Source organism: Ranitomeya imitator, chromosome 4 (genome assembly GCF_032444005.1).
Source record: "Ranitomeya imitator isolate aRanImi1 chromosome 4, aRanImi1.pri, whole genome shotgun sequence".
Classification (NCBI taxonomy): Eukaryota; Metazoa; Chordata; class Amphibia; order Anura; family Dendrobatidae; genus Ranitomeya; species Ranitomeya imitator.
Genome location: NC_091285.1, coordinates 410,321,989 through 410,345,824, shown reverse-complemented (window position 1 = coordinate 410,345,824; position 23,836 = coordinate 410,321,989). Strand labels below are relative to the sequence as shown.

General features: G+C 42.0%; 1 protein-coding gene across 3 annotated transcripts in view; it reads right to left on the bottom strand.

The window, feature by feature from the left end:
- Positions 1-13,272: 13,272 nt before the first annotated feature.
- LOC138676261 (uncharacterized) overlaps positions 13,273-23,836 on the bottom strand; it is a 211,740-nt gene continuing 201,176 nt past the window's right edge. For all 3 annotated transcript variants that reach the window (XM_069765375.1, XM_069765374.1, XM_069765376.1), the window contains 4 exons: positions 21,786-21,880; positions 19,992-20,070; positions 19,596-19,704; positions 13,273-14,080 (listed from right to left, as the gene is read on the bottom strand). In XM_069765375.1, coding sequence (XP_069621476.1) covers positions 14,007-14,080; positions 19,596-19,704; positions 19,992-20,070; positions 21,786-21,880 — 357 coding nt within the window. In that variant the 3' untranslated portion in view covers positions 13,273-14,006. The remainder of the gene's footprint in view (positions 14,081-19,595; positions 19,705-19,991; positions 20,071-21,785; positions 21,881-23,836) is intronic.

The following is a 23,836-nucleotide window of genomic DNA, read 5'->3' as shown; positions in this document are numbered from 1 at the left end:
AAAAGCCAAATGGCGTGCCTTCCCTTCCGAGCCCTGCCGTGCGCTAAAACAGTGGTTTACCCCCACATATGGGGTATCAGCGAACTCAGGACAAACTGGACAACAACATTTGGGGTCCAATTTCTCCTATTACCCTTGGCAAAATAGGAAATTCCAGGCTAAAAAATAATTTTTGAGGAAAGAAAAATTATTTTTTATTTTCATGGCTCTGCGTTATAAACTTCTGTGAAGCACCTGGGGGTTTAAAGTGCTCAATATGCATCTAGATAAGTTCCTTGGGGGGTCTAGTTTCCAAAATGGGGTCACTTGTGAGGGAGCTCCAATGTTTAGGCACACAGGGGCTCTCCAAACGCGACATGGTGTCCGCTAACAATTGGAGCTAATTTTCCATTCAAAAAGTCAAATGGCGCTCCTTCCCTTCCGAGCCTTACCATGTGCCCAAACAGTGGTTTACCCCCACATGTGAGGTATCGGCATACTCGGGAGAAATTGCCCAACAATTTTTACAATCCATTTTATCCTGTTGCCCATGTGAAAATGAAAAAATTGAGGCTAAAAAATTTTTTTGTGAAAAAAAAGTACTTTTTCATTTTTACGGATCAATTTGTGAAGCACCTGAGGGTTTAAAGTGCTCACTATGCATCTAGATAAGTTCCTTGGGGCATCTAGTTTCCAAAATGGGGTAACTTGTGGGGGAGCTCCAATTTTTTGGCACACGGGGGCTTTCCAAACACGACATGGTGTCCGCTAAAGAGTGCAGCCAATTTTTCATTCAAAAAGTCAAATGGCGCTCCTTCCCTTCCAAGCCCTGCCGTGCGCCCAAACAGTGGTTTACCCCCACATATGAGGTATCAGCGTACTCAGGACAAATTGGACAACAACTTTCGTGGTTCAGTTTCTCCTTTTACCATTGGGAAAATAAAAAAATTGTTGCTAAAAGATAATTTTTGTGACTAAAAAGTTAAATGTTCATTTTTTCCTTCCATGTTGCTTCTGCTGCTGTGAAGCACCTGAAGGGTTAATAAACTTCTTGAATGTGGTTTTGAGCACGTTGATGGGTGCAGTTTTTAGAATGTCACTTTTGGGTATTTTCAGCCATATAGACCCCTCAAACTGACTTCAAATGTGAGGTGGTCCCTAAAAAAAAATGGTTTTGTAAATTTCGTTGTAAAAATGAGAAATCGCTGGTCAAATTTTAACCCTTATAACTTCCTAGCAAAAAAAAATTTTGTTTCCAAAATTGTGCTGATGTAAAGTATACATGTGGGAAATGTTATTTATTAACTATTTTGTGTCACATAACTCTCTGGTTTAACAGAATAAAAATTCAAAATGTGAAAATTGCGAAATTTTCAAAATTTTCGCCAAATTTCCATTTTTATCACAAATAAACGCAGAATTTATTGACCTAAATTTACCACTAACATGAAGCCCAATATGTCACGAAAAAACAATCTCAGAACCGCTAGGATCCGTTGAAGCGTTCCTGAGTTATTACCTCATAAAGGGACACTGGTCAGAATTGCAAAAAACGGCAAGGTCTTTAAGGTCAAAATAGGCTGGGTCATGAAGGGGTTAACATTCTTGGGTACTGGCCAGTCAAGGATAGCCTGAATCTTAGCAGATTCCATGTTCAGCCCCTGGGGAGAGATGATATAACCTAAGAACTGTATCTCAGAATGATGGAACTCGCATTTCTCCGGCTTAATATACGGATGGTTCTCTTTCAGACGTCTTAAAACAGTTTTGAAATGTGCTTCATGTTCCTGTAGAGAGTCAGAAAAGATTAGTATATCGCCCAAATAGATCACCACAAACTGATCCAACAAATCTCTGAAAATGTCATTAGCAAGGTATTGAAACATTGCAGGGGCATTACAAAGTCCAAAGGTCATCACAAGATATTCAAAGTGTCTATCCCGGCATCTGAATGCTGTATTCCACTTATTCCCTGGACGAATACGCACCAAATTATAAGCCCCACGAAGATCCAGTTTAGAGAACACCTTAGCATGCCAGACTCTTTCCAGTAATTCGGGAATCAGAGGCAAAGGGTAACAGTTTCGTATGGTTACCTTATTGAGTTCCCGATAGTCAACACAGGGTCTCAGGGTCCCATCCTTTTTTACAAAAAAATATAGGTGCCCCTGCTGGTGAGGAATAACGACGTATGAAGCCTTTGGCCAGATTTTCATCAATATACTCCTTTAAAGCTTGAAGCTCAGGTGCCGCCAAAGGGTATACGTTACCAAAAGGAATAGTTGCCCCAGGAAGCAGCTCAATGGGACAGTCATAATGCCTGTGTGGAGGAAGCTGATCTGCATTCTTCTTGTCACAGATGTCAGAGAACTCTTTATATGCTGAAGGTAAAGTAAATGCCTGTACATGTGGTTCTGTAGCCGTGGACTCAGGGACAGCTTCTGTTAACGCCGAGTTGCTCCTTGTTGGAAAGATATAACAGTGTCAAGATGCGACCATCCAGGCTGAGATCCACTGGTGAATGAGCTGCTGGGAACTGGGGGTGACGTCATAGAGGATACCTCTGGTCACTGGGCTCTCTTCCCAGCCGGGCTGAGCTGTGGTGAGATCCCCACTAGCACCGCGAGCCTGAGTGGTCGCATCTTGGCACCATCCAGGTTGAAAACAAATTATCCCCCAGACAGATTATGACATGGGACAGAATGACAGACAGGTATGGTATATATTTTTTTTATTTTATTTTTATTACAGGAGATCAAGGGCTTCGGTGGAATTAGACAAGTCATAAGTATGGTTTAATTGAGATTAAAGGAGTGTCATTTTTTTCAATTAAAGGACTTTATTCTGGCTGTGTCTTTATTTACCATATAACTGTAGGATTACTAATGGATAGTTGCCTTATAGACACCACTCCATTACTAAGCCATGGGCTTGAGGTCACCTGACAATACAAAGGTGACATCAACCCCACAAACATGAACCCTACTTGTCACCGCTACAGGGCAAGTAGGAAGAGCCGGGCAAAGCGCCAGAATTGGCGCATCTGATATACCTTTTCTGGGCAGCTGCACGCCGCTATTTGTAGGCAGGGGGGGTCACTATCCATGGCCCCTTACCAGCATGAGAATACCAGCCCCCTGCTGTGAGCTTTAGCAAAGGCTGGATGGCAAAAAATTGGGGGGAACCCCATGCCATTTTTTAAAATTTAAATAAAGAAACAGCATGGGGACCCCTCTATTCTTGATAACCAGCCTTGCTGAAGCTGACGGTTGCAGCCCCCAACCGTTAGCTTTGCCTGGCTGGTTATAGAAAAGACAGGAACCCACAAAGTTTTTTTCATTTATTATTTATTTATAGTGCAGGCAGCTGCTGATGAATACCCCCATCAGTGGCTCCTGCTGTCACCTTTTGTGGCCCACGCTGACTTTAAAAAATGGACATGTCAGTGTGATTTGCCCATGGAAACACACTGACATGTGCACAGACCCATCCACTTGAATAGGCAAATAGCGCTCAGTTTCTCCCGAGTCTCTCCGTATGGCTAAGTAGTACTGTACAGCCACATATGGGGTATTTCCACCATGGGCAGACATACCGCCGGTTCAACTGCACTGGGGCCCGAAGGCTCCGGGGGGCCACTGCAGGTAGGGCCAGCTTTAGGGGCAGGCAGCTGCCTAGGGCCCCCGCTCCCCCAGGGGCCCCCAGCTAGCGGTACATCAAGCAACCGCTATGAGGCCCTTATGATGCAGGGTGGCCCACCTGCCGCCAGCACCGACTCCCCCGCCACATTGAACTATACCAGCATCTGCTGGTACCGTTCAAAGCAATAATGGAGGACAGAGCATCAGCTGACACTCCCTCTCCTATCATTCCCTGCTCTACCTCTGACACTGCAGGTGTGCGATGACGTCATCACGCACTTACTGTGTGCCAGGCAGTGCAGCAGTGCGGGCACGAGGAGAGGCGAGTTTTTTTTTCTTCACTATATTAGTCAGTACTGGACTGTGGGGCAATTCTTGGGGGGTCTGTGCTGAATACTATGCAGGCTGTGCTGTATACTATTGGGGGGTATATTATACTCTATGGGGGGAGGCTGTGTTATATACTATTGGGGGGTTTATTATATTCTATGGGGGAGGCTGTGTTATATACTATGTGGACTGTGTTATTTACTATTGGGGGTATATTATATTCTATGGGGGAGACATACTATGGGGGTACATTATACTCTATGGGGAGGCTGTGTTATATAGATGGGGTACATTATATTCTATGGGGGGCTACATTATATACTATGGGGAGGTTGGCTGTATTATATTCTTTGGGAAGCTACATTATATTCTATGGGGGCTGTATTAGATTTTAGGAGGGAGGATTACATCATACTCTGATGGGGCTACATTATATTCTATGGGGAGGTGGGCTGTATTATATTCTTTGTGGGGCTACATTATATTCTATGGGGGCTGTATTAGATTTTAGGAGGGAGGATTGCATCATACTCTGATGGGGCTACATTATATTCTATGGGGATGTGGGCTGTATTATATTCTACTAGGGGCTACATTATATTCTATGAAAGGCTGTATTATATTTATATTCTATGAAGGGCTACATTATTTGAGGGGGGCTGCATTATATTCTATGGGGGTTACATTCTACTCTTGGGGTGGCTGCATTATACTATATGTGGGCTGCATTATACTGTATCGAGGACTATGGGGAATACATTATACTATATGAATAACTATAGGGTGCATTATACTATGGGAAGTGAATTGTACTACATGGATGACTATGACGGTGCATTATACTATATGGAGCACTATGAGGAGTGTATTACACTGCTCAGTCCTCCATATAGTATATTTTATTATATAGAGGACTATGATTAGTGTATTATACTATATGGAGGACTATGGGGCATATGTTCTATGGAGGACCATTGGGTGTGCATTTTACAATACGAAGGACTGTGGTGCGCATTATAATATATGGAAGACTATGAGGAGTGCATTATACTATATTGAGCACTATGAAGAGTGTATTATACAATGTGGAGGACTATGGCAAGTGTATAATACTATATGGAGGACTATGGGGTGTGCATTTTACAATATGAAGGACTGTAGTTCACATTATACTATGTGGAGGACTATGGGGTGTATTATACTAAACAAGCAAAATGCTGCATATTCATCGAGTGATTGGATTGTTTATGCCAAAACAGAAATCATTGTTCTCAGCAGCACATCACTAGTTTAAACTGTAGATGTGCTCATGATAACATGATACTTTATGGTGATCTGTTAGTGATCATTCTGTTTTTTCTCAGATGGTGGAAAGAGGCTGGGAAACAAGCCTTGAACGATTTCAATATTGTCAATCACACTCATTTAGTGGCCTGAACTCGGCGCATGTATGCTTCTGTGTGATGTGCAATATGTTAGCATTTTAAACTTTGCCTAGGGCAGCACTTTGCCTAAAACCGGCCCTGCCTGCAGGGTGGCTAATAATGAGGGCAATCTGGCCAGTTTATCCGGCCCCGAGGGGGCGCCTGGCCATATTGCCCTCATGTGCGGCGGGCAGGGAGCAATCCCTGCAGCTCCACTGCCTGTAAGGCTGGTTTCACATTTGCGTTTTTTTTTTTGCGTTTTTGCGGTCAAAAACGCAAAAAGACGCATGCTTTTTTTCCTATACTTAACATTAAAAACGCATGCTTTTTTGCGTGCATTTTACTGCATTTTGACGACGCATGCGTCGTTTCTATGCATGCGTTTTGTTGCAGAAATGCAACATGTAGTAATTTCTAGCGGCTTTTTTTGCCGCAAAAAAACGTATTGATGTCTATGTAAACGCATGCATTTTTAAACGCATGCGTTTTTTATAGAAAAACACATGAAAACACACGGATAAGCCAACCCCCAACCCTAAGGGATCCTAACCCATCCTAACCGATCCTAACCCATCCTAACCCTAAGGGATCCTAACCCTAACACAAACCCTAAGGGATCCTAACCCAAACCCTAAGGGATCCTAACCCAAACCCTAACCCTTAGGGTTAGGGTTATGATCCCTTAGCGTTTGTGTTAGGGTTAGGTGTAGGGTTAGGATCCCTTAGGGTTAGGATCCCTTAGCATTTGGGGTTAGGTTAGGGTTAGGATCCCTTAGCGTTTGGGTTAGGATCCCTTAGCGTTTGGGTTTGTGTTAGGGATAGGATCTCTTAGGGTTAGGGTCCCTTAGCGGTTGGGTTTGTGTTAGGGTTAGGATCCCTTAGGCTTAGGGTTAGGTTAGGGTCCCTTAGCATTTGGGTTAGGATCCCTTAGCGTTTGGGTTTGTGTTAGGGTTAGGTGTAGGGTTGGGATCCCTTAGGGTTAGGATCCCTTAGGGTTAGGATCCCTTAGGGTTTGGGTTTGTGTTAGGGTTAGGATCCCTTAGGGATAAGGTTAGGATCTCTTAGCGTTTGGGTTTGTGTTAGGATCCCTTAGGCTTAGGATCCCTTAGCGTTTGGGTTAGGGTTAGGATCCCTTAGCGTTTGGGTTTGTGTTAGGATCCCTTAGGGTTAGGATCCCTTAGCGTTTGGGTTTGTGTTAGGTGTAGGGTTAGGATCTCTTAGGGTTAGGTTAGAGTTAGGATCCCTTAGCGTTTGGGTTTGTGTTAGGGTTAGGTGTAGGGTAAGGATCCATTAGGGTTAGGTTAGGGTTAGGATCCCTTAGCATTTGGGTTAGGATCCCTTAGGGTTAGGATCCCTTAGGGTTAGGATCCCTAAAGGTTAGGGTTAGGATTCCTTAGCGTTTAGGTTTATGTTAGGATCCCTTAGCGTCTGCGTTTGTGTTAGGATCCCTTAGGGTTAGGATCCCTTAGCGTTTGGGTTTGTGTTAGGGTTAGGATCCCTTAGGGTTAGGATCCCTTAGCATTTGGGTTAGGATCCCTTAGTGTTTGGGTTTGTGTAAGGGTTAGGATCCCTTAGGGTTAGGATCCCTTAGCGTTTGGGTTTGTGTTAGGGTTAGGTGTAGGGTTAGGATCCCTTAGCGTTTGGGTTTGTGTTAGGGTTAGGATCACTTAGCGTTTGGGTTTGTGTTAGGGTTAGGATCCCTTAGGGTTAGGATCCCTTAGCGTTTAGGTTTATGTTAGGATCTCTTAGCGTCTGCGTTTGTGTTAGGGTTAGGATCCCTTAGGGTTAGGATCCCTTAGGGTTTGGGTTTGTGTTAGGGTTAGGATCCCTTAGGCTTAGGATCCCTTAGCGTTTGTGTTAGGGTTAGGATCCCTTAGCGTTTGGGTTTGTGTTAGGGATCCTAACCCTAAGGGATCCTAACCCTACACCTAACCCTTAGCGTTTGGGTTTGTGTTAGGGTTAGGTGTAGGGTTAGGATCTCTTAGGGTTAGGTTAGGGTCTCTTAGGGTTAGGTTAGGGTTAGGATCCCTTAGCGTTTGGGTTTGTGTTAGGGTTAGGTGTAGGGTTAGGATCCCGATCTCTTAGCGTTTGGGTTTGTGTTAGGGTTAGGATCCCTTAGGGTTAGGTTAGGGTTAGGATCACTTAGCGTTTGGGTTTGTGTTAGGGTTAGGATCCCTTAGCGTTTGGGTTAGGATCCCTTAGGGTTAGGATCCCTAAAGGTTAGGGTTAGGATCCCTTAGCGTTTAGGTTTATGTTAGGATCCCTTAGCGTCTGGGTTTGTGTTAGGGTTAGGATCCCTTAGGGTTAGGATCCCTTAGGGTTAGGATCCCTTAGCGGTTGGGTTTGTGTTAGGGTTAGGATCCCTTAGGGTTGGGATCCCTTAGCGTTTGGGTTTGTGTTAGGGTTAGGATCCCTTAGGGTTAGGATCCCTTAGCATTTGGGTTTGTGTTAGGTGTAGGGTTAGGATCCCTTAGGGTTAGGATTCCTAGGGTTACTAGGGATCCTAACCCTAACCCTAGCTATTTCTGTTTATAGTGGGTTTTCTTCTTGATTTTGATGATTGGCAGCTGTCACACACTTCTCATCATGCGTTTCAAAAACGCAAACGCAGGAAACGCATGTAAACGCGTCAAAACGCCACGTTTGTATTAAAACATACAAAAACGCTCACGTCTAAAAAACGCAGCGTTTCAACGCGTTTTTTCACCAAATGCGTTTGCGTTTAAAACGCTGCGTTTTTAAACGCAAATGTGAAACCAGCCTAAGAGAAAAAGGCAGCGGAGCTGCAGGGAATGGATCCGTCCTGCTTCCTGCCCGCGCTTCCTGTCACAGCAGCAGCTGAATTACATCAGCTGTCCGAGACAGGAAGCTGCCGGCAATGGTGCGGCTTCAGGATACCGTGCGCAGAGGTTGTGTGTGTGTGTGTGTGTGTGTGTGTGTGTGTGTGTGTGTGTGTATGTATGCAGAGAGGTAAATGGTGCTGTGTGTAGGTGGAAGAGCGGGCAATAGGCAATGATTGTGTTGCTGGAGAGGGCAATGATAGGAGTGGTGGGGGAGAAAGCAATAATGGAGGTGGTGAAAAGGGGCAATCATGGGGCTGGGGGAGAAGGTAATAATGGAATGCGAGAATTTATAAAGGATTTCAGAACAGGGGGAGGTGGCGGAAGATGTTATCGATTATTATGTTTAACAGTCCCTTAGTATAAAGTGTACTCACTTGTGTATAGCACAGTTCCTTAGCTTTGTCGCCTTAAAAGGATGGGGGCCTAGACATTTCCTGTACAGGGGCCCCAAGCTGTCTGTGTCCGCCCCTGATTTCTACGTTCAGTAGAAATTGTGGGACAATTTTCTTTGCCATTTTTGCACACTTTGTGTGAAAATGTAAAATTTTTGTCTAAAACAAAGTTTTGGTGGTAAAAAAATGTAGTTATTTTGTCTTCAATTCCCAATTGTATAAAATTCTGTGACACACCCATGGTGTCAGTACGATGACTGCACCCCTAGATGAATTCATTGAGAGGAGTAGTTCGTAAAATTGGGTCACTGGGTTCTGCTGTTCTGGCACCTCATGGGCTCTCCCAGTGGGTTATGGTACCTGCAAATCAAAACCGTAAAATCTGGCGTTCCTTGCCTTCTGAGCTTTGCACAGTGCCTAAAAAATATTTCCAGATTACATGTAGGATATTGGCACACTCAGGAAATTTTTTTTTCTTTTTACAACAAACTGAGGTCCATTTTTTCCTATTAGCCCCAAGTTATTAATTTTTCTAAGGGCTAAAAACATTTTTAGTGGTGGAAATGTAATTTATTCATGGCTCAGTGGTATATAATTCTGTGAGGCACATGTGGAGTCAATATCACTGCACCCCTAGATGAATTCATTAGACAGTGTAGAAAATTATTTAGAATTGAAAGTCCTCAGTGGTTGATACCTTTTAATGGCTAACTGATATAAAAGGTATCAACCACTGAGGACTCTCAATTCTAAATAATTTTCTATCTACTGGCTAAAACGGTACCAAGATATATATCTTTCCTTGGGCAGTGTAGTTTGTAAAATGAGTTCACATATAGGGGGCTTCTGTTGTTCTGGCACCTCAGGGGCTCTGTCAATATGGCATGGCACCTTCAAACCATTCCAGCAAAATCTGAACTCCAATATGGCGCCTCTTCCCTTCTGAGCTTTGCACTGTGCCTCAAAAGTAGTATTCCCCTACATATTGGGCATCGGCGTACTCAGGAGAAATTAAACCCCAAAAGTTTTTGGGCAATTTTTCTTGTTACCCTTGGAAAAATAAAAATTTGGGGCAAAAAGATTATTTTTGTGGAAAAAAAATATGATTTTATTTTTACATTTCTACGTTATAAACTTCTGTGAAGCACTTGGGTGTTTAAAGTGCACACCAAACATCTAGATAAGCTTCTTATACTGCTGACATTTGTACTGTTTTCCTTCATTGTGAATGAGCAGTCTATGGCCAGCTATGGTTGGTGCTGCACAAAAAGTTAATAAAATGGTCACTTGACAGACTGCACTGATTAAAGGCTTATGACTTATTGAAAACAAGGGTAGTTTTATTGGTCACTGATTTTTTTGTTTAAATGTTGCACGTTTATGAGGTGTTTGCTTTCATCTGTTTAAAGTGAGAATAACCAAACAATTGAGATGGGAAAATTAAAATGTTTCATTTAGTTACATAATCATTCTATACACCAATAGTTGCCCAATTATTATGCACACATATTTTAAGAAAAAAAACTTCACTTTTACTTTCTTAAATTTTCAGGTTTAACAACGTTTTGGATTGACAGACTGCACTGTAGTTCAATCATAAAATGAAAAACACAAATTGCCTAATTTGCACATGTATATGTACTCTCTGTGTACAAAGTTTTAAGCAAGTGAGGCAAAGTTATTCAAAGCAAGAATGTTATCAATGCAAGAGAGATAATTAAGAAAATGCAAAGTGAGTGAAGTAGTATTTAGTCTAACCATCCTCTCCCTTCATAAATTCTCCTAGGTACACTTGCAGTTTCTAAAAGGATCTTATGCAAATTGCCTCTTCTGAAAGGATCTTGGGAGGGAGCTTGTTCCAAATATTTTGTAACACAAGCCTCTTCAACAGAAGGCCTGCGGATAAAGTATTACATGCTGTAGGCTTGTACAAATCAACCTTCGATGAGGCCAAGATTGGGGCTCTGTGAAAGCCATGTCACCCCTTCCAGGAATCTTTGTGTTTATGAAGAGAGTTCTTGATGACAATGATTTATGCAGAATTAGTTTATAGCCAATTATGCAGTGCCATCAAGGTGGCATCTGACTGTATAATCATCTTCCTGCATGTCTCAGTGTTGAGGATACTATTTCTTGACAAAATCCCGCACTCCATTTGCTGCAATACAGCTCTAACAAGAAAAGATTCTGCCTTCTGTTACAGAGAGCAGTAGCAGAAAACTATGAAGCATGGTGCAGTTTTGTTCACCAACTTGCTAGTCAAATATTTACAACTAGATGGTGGTCCGATTCTAACGCATCAGGTATTCTAGAATATGTATAGTAGTATATGGCACAGCCCACGTAGTATATGGCACAGTCCACGTAGTATATGGCACAGAGACTTAGTATATAACACAGGCCATGCAGTAAATAATACAGCCCACGTAGTATCCAACACAGCCCATGTAGTATATAGCAATGTGGGCACCATATCCCTGTTAAAATAATATAATAGTTAAAATAAAAAATGGTCATAGATTCCAGCGACCCCCGGATCCAGCCCAGGCGTTTAGGGATGCTCCTCGTGATGCTCCGGTCCCAAGAACGCATTGCGGCAACAACATGCAATGTAGCGGTCTCACGAGACCGCAACATCATCTCTGGTCATTGCCGCAATGCGTTCTTGGGACCGGAGCGTCGCGAGGAGCGGGAAAAGCAGCGGAAGGTGAGAATATAATGTTTTATTTTTTTTATTATTTTTAACATTAGATCTTTTTTTACTATTGATGCTGTTTAACGGACTGCTAAACCGCAATGGCGGCACTGACTGGAGGGCAGTAGGGAGGGGGCACTGACTGGAGGGGAGTAGGGAAGGGCGAATTCGCGGCCAGACTGTGCCCATCACTGATTAGTCGCAGCCGGCTGCGACCAATCAGCGACGCAGGATTTCCGTGACAGACGGAAGTGACCCATAGACTATTATATAGATAGATTTTGACTCATCATTCTGCCATTTTTCTGCACCCCAGTTCCTATTGATGCATAGTGAATCGTCTGGCTTCATTTTCATGTTGAAGGCATGGCTTTTTAGCTAAAGTTCTTTAATGCAGACCACTTCCAGTCAGACTTCTCCAAATAGCAGGGTCCCACTATTTGCTGCTAATTCCGAGTTGATGACACTGCTGGACATCTTCCAATTTCAAAAGGGAAGTAAGCATGATACGTCTTTCATCTGCTACACTAGATTTGTTGGCCGACCACTGTAAATACATTCTTCGCGATCTTTTGAAGATGCACCAAAAAATTGGAAACATTAAAAAAAAAAGCATATCGAAACACCAGTCTACTTTGATACCCTGTGGAACTTGTTGCATCATAATTAACTTGTTATACTGTGCTCAGTCTTGCCATGGTGACATCCGTTACATGAAACGGAGGAACAGCCAAACTCTGGTTGTGTAATACAACCAGTTTTTAGGCCTCCTATACAGTGACTGCAGACTCATCAATTTGGATTGGACAACCAATTTAACTGGCTGTGTGACTGCAGTTTTATGAATCGCCCCCTGTGTACGCACTGTGCGCTGAGAGGATTCACTGATTTCTGAGGCAGGACCGGAGAGTATGTATGAGTGACTGCAGACTTATTGATTTGGACCATAAAAACCCCTTTTTGACCTATAGGTCACCTCTCCCTCTTTGAAGTGAGCTCTGGTGTCAAGTCCTAATCTTTTCAGGCACATAACAGCTAATCAGATCAGCTGTCATGTGCCTGATCCACCCACTCCTGTTAACGTGTTAAATGTCACGGTTAAACTCAGGGGCATTTAACATACCTGCGTCAGAAGTGCATCACTAGCTCCACCCATTGGCACCCATCACATGTTCTTGGGGCGCCAATAGATTGGCAGGACAAGAGTAAAAAAAAAATCTATCTATCCATCTCTACATCTATCTAGGTCTACATGTCTATCTATCTTTCTTTATCACCCCTTTTGCTCCAATCAAAATAAAATTAAAAGAAAAAAAAACACATTTGGTATCACCAGGTTCACAAACACCCAATCAAAATATAAAAAGTTAATCCGATTAGTAAACCGCATAATGAGGAAAAAATAAATTTAAATTTCACCACACTTGGAATTTTTTTCCCGTTTTGCAGTATATTATATGGTAAAATTAATGGTGTCGTTCAAAAGTACAACTCATCCCACAAAAAAAAAACCCTCACATAGCCATATTGATGGAAAAATAAAGTTATGGCTCTGGAAAGAAAAATGGAAAATCCTAAAAGGTGCTGAAGGGTGACATGACTATAATCCTACAAAATCCCTGACTTTGTGCATGTATACAAGGAAGAACTGATGACGCTGCAAAGGGTTGTCACATTAAATTATTGGATTTGATTTAAAATAACCTCACTTTCTCCTTAATAGTTTAAAAATGCTTTTATTTCAACTGACATGCATTGATTTTTTTTTGCTGTGCTGCATTTTTCCCCACACATGCATAAAACGTTTGCAGAGTACTGCATTTGAAAGACTAGCCTACAGGTAGAAGTTGTTTAGAATATACAGCCATTATTATTTGGCAAATCAAGTCATTGATGTGAAGTCAAAGTCTTACAAACCCGAGGATGGTCTCCAAAATAGATTACAGGAAACAAAAAATACACCTCCAAGAGGGAAAAATATGCTTTAATAATTTTAATACTATTTTCAATACATATCAAGCAAAAGAAGTTCTAGGATTATTTTATTATTGAACATAACTCATTACGACAAGTGAATACAGCAGTCTGTCCCATTTCATTCCCGTAATTTGTACACTGCAGTGTACAGAGAATTTGATCTCATTTTACACCTCACACATAAAAGATAGTATTGGAAAAGTACAGCTGCCAACTTTGGCTCTACGTATTGCCAAAGGGTGCAATGTACCATGAACATATGAAAATTAATTTCCCAGCAAGAGATTTTTCATAGAAAGTTTAAGTGCAAAACCAGGTAATAAGTAGATCTCTTCTATTACATACCTATACCTCCATATTGTAGACGTGACCATTGAGTGTGGTCTCAGCCAATAATAGCAACCTTTTCAAAAGTGTGTGCCATTGAATCCATAAAAAAAAAATGAAGATAGAGTATAAAATGTGTACATAAGCTGATTTTGCCATGGGTCATCAAAGAACCACACAGAGTAACCAGGATTGCTTGCCGTTTGGTGTCTGCTTCATACCAAGACCGAGGTTTGCTTTTAAAAGGTTTGAACGCTGTACTGGTGTTGAAGTACAAATCCAAACCCAGTTTTTTATCAAACAATCCTGCCTGGTCCACATCTTCACATTCGCAATTAGTCAGCCTGCCTCAGATTGCAAGAAATTTCTTAATGATAGAGTCTTTCAAAAAGGATCAATTAGCAACCAACAGGAGATGGTGCAAAGAAATACATTGCCAGTAGTATTAAGTAAACGATCACCAAGACAGTTCCTGTGAAGGGGAAAAAAAAATAGCTCATGTTACATAAATATTGTAATTCTTTCTTTGGATACATCTTGTGCAGCAAGTTCAGTTGCAGATGTGTTGATACAAAAATCAATAATTCCATAGCCTATGCATGCAATCCTAAGTTTACACCAATGGTGCACAAACTTTTCTGGACTGAGGGCCACAATGTCATGTTTAATCACTCCCGTTTGAAATTTGGCAAGCCTGAAGCCATAAAACCCTTCATTACTCTTCGGGTGAAACCACTGGGTCTTGATGCAATTTCATTTGTCTCATTTATTTGGATGTTAGGGTTCTGATCAGTATATCAGTCACTTGTGAATTAGAGGGAGAGATCAATTTAGTGTACAGTACAGACCAACAGTTTGGACGCCTCATTTAAAGATTTTTCTGTATTTTCATGACTATGAAAATTGTACATTCACACTGAAGGCATCAAAATTGTTCTTCAAAGTAGTCACCTTTTGCTTTGATGACTGCTTTGCACACTCTTGGCATTCTCTTCATGAACTTCAAGAGGTAGTCACCCAGAATGGTCTTCCAACAATCTTGAAGGAGTTCCCAGAGATGCCTAGCACTTTTTGGCCCCTTTGCCTTCACTCTGCGTTCCAGCTCACCCCAAACCATCTCGAGTGTGTTCAGGTCTGGTGACTGAAGGCCAGGTCATCCGGCGTAGCACCCCATCACTCTCCTTCTTGGTCAAATAGCCCTTACACAGCCTGGAGGTGTGTTTGGGGTCATTGTGCTGTTGAAAAATAAATGATGGTCCAACTAAACGCAAACCGGATGGAATAGCATGCTGCTGCAAGATGCTCTGGTAGCCATGCTGGTTCAATATGCCTTCAATTTTGAATAAATCCCCAACAGTGTCACCAGCAAAGCACCTCCACACCATCACACCTCCTCCTCCATGCTTGACGGTGGGAACCAGGCATGTAGAGTCCATCCGTTCACCTTTCCTGTGTCGCACAAAGACCGGGTGGTTGGAACCAAAGATCTCAAATTTGGACTCCGACAAAAGCACAGATTTCCACTGGTCTAATGTCCATTCCTTGTGTTCTTTAGCCCAAACAAGTCTCTTATGCTTGTTGCCTGTCCTTAGCAGTGGTTTCCTAGCAGCTATTTTACCATGCAGGCCTGCTGCACAAAGTCTCCTCTTAACAGTTGTTGTAGAGATGTGTCTGCTGCTAGAACTCTGTGTGGCATTGACCTGGTCTCTAATCTGAGCTGCTGTTAACCTGCGATTTCTGAGGCTGGTGACTCGGATAAACTTATCCTCAGAAGCAGAGACGACTCTTGGTCTTCCTTTCCTGGTGCGGTCCTCTTGTGAGCCAGTCTCTTTGTAGCGCTTGATGGTTTTTGCCACTGCACTTGGGGACACTTTCAAAGTTTTCCCAATTTTTCGGACTGACTGACCTTCATTTCTTAAAGTAATGATGGCCACTCGTTTTTCTTTACTTAGAATTTGTATTATGGCAAGAAAAAAAGCAGCTAACAGTCTATTCAGTAGGACTATCAGCTGTGTATCCACCAGACTTCTGCACAACACAACTGATGGTCCCAACCCCATTTATAAGGCAAGAAATCCCACTTATTAAACCTGACAGGGCACACATGTGAATTGAAAACCACTCCCGGTGATTCCCTCTTGAAGCTCATCAAGAGAATGCCAAGAGTGTGCAAAGCAGTCAAAGCATAAGGTGGCTACTTTGAAGAACCTAAAATATAAAACAGTTTCAGGTGTTTCACACTTTTTTGTTAAGTATATAATTAGACATATGTTAATTCATAGTTTTGATGCCTTCAGTATGAATGTACAATTTTCAGTCATGAAAATACAGAAAAATCTTTAAATGAGAAGATGTGTCCAAACTTTTGGTCTGTACTGTATATGACTGGATCACCCATGTATATGAATATAGGTATACAGTTGGGAAGATTGGACCTTTGTCCTTTTTGTCCGTTTATTCATCTGGACATCTTGTGTGTTAGAATAATACACAATTGGACATGATTGTCCATTTGACCGTCTTTTCAATTCTTTGACCGTGGTTTAATAACGGGTACTACAAACTATTCTATGGTCTTACATATGCTGTAATGTTCCTTCAATGGTGACATGCGTTTTCAGAAGTCGCATGATGCATACTTACTGTGAAACATTGGTTGGCCGAATCTTCCATGATTTTTCTGTCCGCCTCTTAGCTGAACATTTCATGAGTGACGGACTTGTAGCCATTACTTACAATATTTGATAAATCGCTCTATTTTGATTGTCTCTCTAGTTCTTTTACAACAATTTAATACTGGGTACTTTAAATGATTCATATGCTCTGTGGACTTACTTAGATGCTGTAGTGCGCCTCTATTGGGTAATATACGTCTGTTTAGAAACTTCATGGTGCATGCCTACCGTGATATCACCACTTTTCATTAGGTGTTGTAGCCGAATCCTCTAACGTCACAGAGGTGTGGACCGGGCTGTATGATAGACGTGATAGGATCCACTTGGACCAATGTTTGGGTGTGAAGTCACTGATAGGGAGTGGCTACATTTTTAAATGTCCGGCATCTCGTTGGCGCCATTCCATTAACTATACAGCTTTTGGACAGAACGCACATGTAGCACCCAGTATTAGGAAATGTTACTCACTGAACAGTCACTTCATAGATGTTCGCAATCATACCTAGGTAGGTGGGGCAGGATTGCACATCCAGAGGAAGATCTCTATATGACCAGAGAGGATAGTGGGTCTAAACTGATAGTAGTTTCTGAGGAAGACTCAATAATGAGTTAGGTGTAACAGTGCGAGATACTTTCTTACCCTGCTAAACTCAACTTGTTACTAACAAATGGCCTTGAGGTGGTCTGTCAGGGAATGAGTACAATACTAATACAAAGATTAGGGGTATGTGCAATCATAATGCTTTAAAACCTGTGCAATAAAACTAGTTAAAATATAGGAATGAGCCTTTGAACAGTTAAGTGTCCTATGCGGAGTATCTAGTGGGGTATCCGAAAAGTTAATTTAATTTAGATTAGAACAAATTGTCTGCATAATGACCAACAGCTGCTAGAATAACAAATAAGGGCCGGTCCGTTAGGAGGAGAATATATAACATCTATACTGTATTTTCAGATGCGATTCCTTCTTGTATACTACCCACATCTGACTGACCACCACTAGAGTGGCCTATAAGTATTAGTTTGTATTGTTTGGAGTCTGGTATTTGTGGCTAATTTTTTGACTGCTTCGACTAACATTAAATGATTTTAGTTTTTTGTTTTTTTTTAAATCTCGTTTGAATATAGGTTAAGATTAAATTAAGTCACCTTTGGTGAGGAAGACGAAATGCGTAGAAACAAGACACTTGTAGAGCAAGTGCGTTATGTCACCTCACCCTATCCTGTATACTGAGACATGGTTTTTAGGTTTTTCTATCAGTCACATTCTGATTAACCATCAGGGGATTAATTATGTTTGTATTGTCTGTATTTATGATTCTAATACATTTTAGTTTTATCTTTTTGTCAGTGCGTAGTCAAATTGGGTGATATTTGATATACAGTTTTACTCATGGGGTACAAGCATATAAAAGTCTGTTCCAAGTTTCAACCAGAAAGCTCAAGACAATTTTTTTCTCTAACTTGCACAAACGGGAAAATGCAAATGATTGATTGTTTACATATGGATGACAGCAGCAGCTATGCCAAAGAATTGCAATGTATCCATAAAAACTGGATGCTATATTGTACCTCTATATGGCATCAGATTTCTTTTGTGCATCCTTAGACCTTAATGGGTGACTCATTTACGGAAGAAACTAGTGCATTCTCAGATTCGGTCATCTGTACTGCCCCACTGAACAACATGTTTACGAGTGCTGTCCTAAATAAACATGATCTTCATTCCTTGAATGGAGTATCTTGGAAATCACGTTTCTGTAATTTAGGGTACGTTCCCACGATGACCATTTGATGTGGCAGATTTTCTGTCACTTTGCACCCATTAAGCAAAATCGGTTCATTGCATATTTTTTTGAAAATACGCAGGTCAAGAAAACTCACCAATAACTCATTGTGGGAACTTAACCGTATAGTTAGAACTGCTTCAACACTCCCAAATATAAAAATATATAATGGTGATACCAAAGACTTTTCTGTCACATGAAAAAGGTATGGAATTAATGATTGATATTAGTCCAGAATGTGGAACCTGGACCTATGGGAAGAAAGTTTAAAAAACAAACAAAAAAAACAATGGGCCTAAAAACGAACAGGCAGTTGCTAACGGAAGCCACTACCTGCCTGGTCGTCTCCACACCAGCTCCTGATGGCAATTCAGCTGCTTCATGGTAACAAAGCAGCTCTTTTTCTGGCCTGCTCTGTCCATATAGGTAGTCAATTCCCGTCAGCAGAGCAGAACGAAAGTGAAGCCGCTGATCTGTTGAAGAGCTGTTCGCTGAAACAGGTGAATAGCCATCAAGAGCGGTCTATGACTGCTCTAGCTTGTCAGAGACTGGCGCTGGGGACAACAAGCAAGTAGTACTACCTGCCTGTAAGTTTTTAGGCTCATAGTCCTAGATAATGCCTTTATTATTACACTTGGGGTATTTGCACAATGTGGTTTAGATGCTGACATTCCCACTGGAGGTTTTTACGGCAAGAGACACTTCAAGTAAACCACTGATGGTGTTCTCGTGAAGTGTCAGGTTTTTTTTTACCTCTTTCGCATTTTTTTTTTTTTTTTTTAATTGCCAAAAAAGAAAGTGGGCACCAACTTCCAAGTAGAAGGAAGTAGAATGCAGAGGTCACCAACTGCTTGGCATCTTGAAAAGTCTGAAGTGTGTAAGAGGGCTGCTCCAAGAATGACTTACATGATGAGGGCCATTTTATGACAAATGCAGCCCATCCTAGTCACGTGTCAGGAAGGGCTACATTCTGAAGAATCACTGCTCCCAAGACCAGTGTCTCAACGGTTTGCTCCTCTGTCATAAGTACATCTACTGGAGAATGGCCGTGACAGCAGATCTATTCTGTAGCTTTTCCTCGGCTGACAGATGCATAGCACTGAGGCTGGAGAAAAAAAATCCTTTGCTTGGTCAGCTGAGTAGAAGATTTATTTCTTCTATCACAGTGCTTCTCCAGCAGCTCTGGTATATATGCCCGCGATATAGCTACTGTTAGTTGAGACTCAGGTCTGACATGCATGTCCTGACGTAATCCAAATAGTCAACCTGTCCTAGTCTCATGATTGGGCCATTTTATTACATTGAGAACTCATTTGAAACAAGTAAAAAAAATAAAAAATTGAATTCTATCATATCACACCCCCACACACAGTGTATGTTACAGAATTGATGGTAGTGCAGTACTCCAATATAGAAGCCTGTGTGTCGCCATACAATACATATTAAAGGTTTTGCACATTGTTCACAAAAACAACAAAAACATTAAATCAAATGATTCATAAGAAAAAACAATCCATTGCCTTACCTTGAAAATAGTCACACTTTCCATCCATAAAGATGTAGTTCATCAGGATCACGCTGAACATACAGGCCCACAGGTGCAGATCACTAAATATTAAAGTGAATCCAGACGGCTGGATTGAGAATAATTTAAATTTGGTCACAATACAGGAACCACATATACTGGTTTAAGCAGTAACACATTTTATGAATTTCTGACCTATTTAGTAACTGGCCTGAGTACAGACTGCGAAACATGGGACTGGCCTTAGGTCTCCTGACCCGAACTCGCCAGCATCATAGGCAAATGAACATTCAGATCAGGAGACAGCCAGTCCATGCATCACTGTCCAAGTACAGACCTCGAAACACTATTGCTGAGCGCTATGAAAACAACAAGAACAGGAAAATAGTTACTTACATAGAAAACAGAGAACAGCACTAGAATAGGAATCTGTAGCATGCACACCTGCACGGCAATGCAGCTCCCAATCTCTATACTGAAAGTAAAAGCACAAAAAGACAACGAACAAAATGTATTAGAAATTTCACAAATACCAAGAGGGTTCTGCATGGAATTAGTGACATATTGGCAGCTGTATAACAGTGGAGCAGGCTCAGCTGCACATTTTAGTAGATACACAAATTCTTACAGTGTTAAAGCAAAAAGCCTCAAAATGTATTTCTAAATTACTACAGGTGTATGAATATGTCAGCAGGTTTTTGCTATTTCATCAGAGAGCAGCATGCTATAGAGTAAAGGTACCTTCACACAACGATATCGTTAAGGATATTGTTGCAACGTCACGCTTTTTGTGACGTAGCAACGATCCCGCTAACTATATCTTTATGTGTGACAGCGACCAACGATCAGGCCCCTGCTGGGAGATCGTTGGTCGCTGGGGAATGATCAGGACCTTTTTTGGTCGCTGATCACCCGCTGTCATCGCTAGATCGGCGTGTGTGACGCCGATCTAGCGATATGTTCACCTGTAACCAGGGTAAACATCGGGTTACTAAGCGCAGGGCCGCGCTTAGTAACCCGATATTTACCCTGGTTACCATTGTAAAAGTAAAAAAAAAAAAAAAAAAAATACATACATTCCGATGTCTGTCATGTCCCCCGGCGTCAGCTTCCCTGCACTGTGTCAGCACCGGCCGGCTGTAAAGCAGAGCACAGCGGTGACGTCACCGCTCTGCTTTACGACCGACGCTTACACAGTGCAGGGAAGCCGACGCCGGGGGACGTGACAAACATCGGAATGTATGTAGTTTTTTTTTTTTTTTTTTTAACTTTTAAATGGTAACCAGGGTAAATATCGGTTACTAAGCGCGGCCCTGCACTTAGTAACCCGATGTTTACCCTGGTTAACCGGGGACTTCGGCATCGTTGAAGACAGTTTCAACGATGCCGAAGTCGTTCACCTGATCGTTGGTCGCTGGAGAGGGCTGTCTGTGTGACAGCTCCCCAGCGACCACACAGCGACTTGCCAACGATCACGGCCAGGTCGTATCACTGGTCGTGATCGTTGGTAAATCGTTTAGTGTAACGGTATCTTAAGTCAGATTCCAGTGAAGTGTCACTTACTAGGCTGTGCTCCAGTTTTAATATAAATCAGTGTTTTATCAGCAGGAGATCCTCACTGCCTGACTAGGCCTCACATGTACAGTAGTCCAGCTAATCTGTGTAACCCCGATCGCACCTCTGATTGCTGACAATTTACACAGGAAGCTGCTAATCAGGGGTGTGGGCAGGGTTATACACATTTGAATTGTTGACCTCTACTACCTTTACAGCAGAAAAAGAAAATTATACCAATCAGTCCAATAATTGATACGTCCCTGTAATCAGTCTCTAGCCTTATGTTACGCAGCTCTCAGATTACATAACACAACCTGCTGCAGATTCCCTTCAATATTCACAAAGGCTCCATTTTATTGTATGCCAGTCTTGATGACGGGTCTGCTGGAGTAGGATGTATCAAAGCCTCTAAATGAATTTGGTGCATCTTTCAATGGCTATACACAACTTGGGACCGAAATACATTTTTTCATAATATTTTTAATTTTTCTAGAAAATCACGATGAATTTGTTGTCTTTATTTGGCAACATCCACTCCAAGCGAAATTAATATATACAATGTTAAACTAGGCAGATGACTACGGCAGCAAAGATTAAGTGACGAAAAGCTTTAAATCTCATCATTTTACCAACCTTAGACTCAGGTTGTTCAGAAGAGCAAACTGGATTCCATTTACAATTTCTGGGAGCTCTGGGATCATTGCTAGAATAGTGACTCCAATAAAATACTGGCAAAAAAAAAATAGCTATGTATTTACACCATACACAAAAAAAATAAAAAATTACACATTCCAGCAAAATAAACATTAAGGCTGTGTGCACACGTTGCGGTTTTTTCGCGTTTTTTCCCGATAAACGCTGTAAAACCGCATACAATAAGCATCCCATCATTTAGAATGAATTCCGCATGTTTTGTGCACATGATGCGTTTTTTTCCGCGAAAAAAAACACATCGCGGTAAAAAAACGCAGCATGTTCATTAATTTTCCGTTTTTTTTTGCGTATTTCCCACTACAAAATGCATTGGGAAGTGTCCGGAAAAAAACGCGGCAAAAACGCGGCAAAACCGCGGCAAAAACGCATGCGGTTTTTTTGCGGATTTCTTGCAGAAAATGTCCGGTTTTTCTCAGGAATTTTCTGCAAGAAATCCTGAACGTGTGCACATAGCCTGAAGGTGTTGTCTTAACTTTATTTCCACAACTATAGCACCCATGATACATACAGCCAATCACTGAGCTCAGAGGCTCATCTACACAGGCAGAGACTGAGCTCAGTGATTGGCTGTAGCGGTCGCATGCTGTGTAGTAAAGACATCACTGCAGCCTGTTGAAACTGAGCAGCCACGGAAAGGCAGCACTGGACCATGAGGAGGTTGAATATTGAGTTTACTATTTTTTTTTCTAAGATGCCAACCCCACACTTCTATTAAAATAAAACATTTCTCTTGCATGTCTGATTGTTTGTCACTTGAGCGCTGCAGGATGTGTCACATGAGCGTCAGGAGACCTGGTGCAGACATCGCAGGACTGGCATGGGTGAAGGAGGTCAGAATTCTTAGCTTCTCTAAATAAACAGTACTTTTTTTGCTTTGGGGTCAAAAGCTTACATGCTGATAGTTGCTAACTACCTACCTTTACTGACCAGCAACTATCATGGACTGCCAATGATACTGAAACTTCATCTTAAAGCAGCTCTTCCTCTTCTGGTCGGCTCTGTTGATGTGGCGTCTCTGCCAACGTCATGACAATTGACTGCCGTCTCCCCGCAATGAGGTAGCGAGGAGCCAGCTGTCAGTTTGACATTGAAAGAGATACTGTTCTGTCATGGCGACGTTACTGAAAGCCACAATCGCCAGCAGGAATGATCCATGACCGCTGAGTCAGGAAAGAGCTATGCTGCTCAGGACAGGTAGTTAGCAACTACCTGCCTGCAAGTTCTTAGCCCCATAGGAAGCCAGTGAATCTACTTGCCTCTACAGCAGTGTTCCACAACTCCAGTCCTCAAGAACTACCAACAGATTAGGTTTTCATAACTATCACCTGTTACGACTCTGTTGCCGGGTGTCCCGGGACCAAGGGCTCCATCCTTGTTACTAACGCAAGGGGCGCCCTTAGCTCTCCCTATTCCCCGGGTTATATCTGATGGTGAAGATCCCGGGGCCACATACTTTGCCTTAGCTCCTGAATCCGCTCTCAGTCTGTACCTTCCCCCACCCAGGAAAGAGGGGAGTAGTAGTGTACTGTTATACACCAGCCTAACAAGGAAATACGAATAGGGGTAATGAAAAATACCAAACATACAAATGTACTCACAGATAAAAGAAATGCATCGGGGGTGAAGGATGTGGTTAAACCAAAGTAGGTGAAGAAAGATAATTATCAACCTCAAAATCTAGCAACAGTTAGAGATAAACCCACCAAATGCCTTTCTACAACAACACCAACAATCTCCAGCCATGCCGCACAAGTTACTCTGACAATGAGTGCTAGCCAGGGCCTAGTTTATATAGGAGATGGGAGTGGCTAACAGTGCACAGCTGATAGCCTTAATGCTCCAGGAGCCCTCAACTGAGCAGATTAACCCCTGCACTACCAAAAGAAATTTACACTGTTTAATAAGAAGGTGAAGTGCTTCAAATCAGTGCAGGATTAGAACTCAGACGTTGCAGTCTTCTGGCTCCTCTC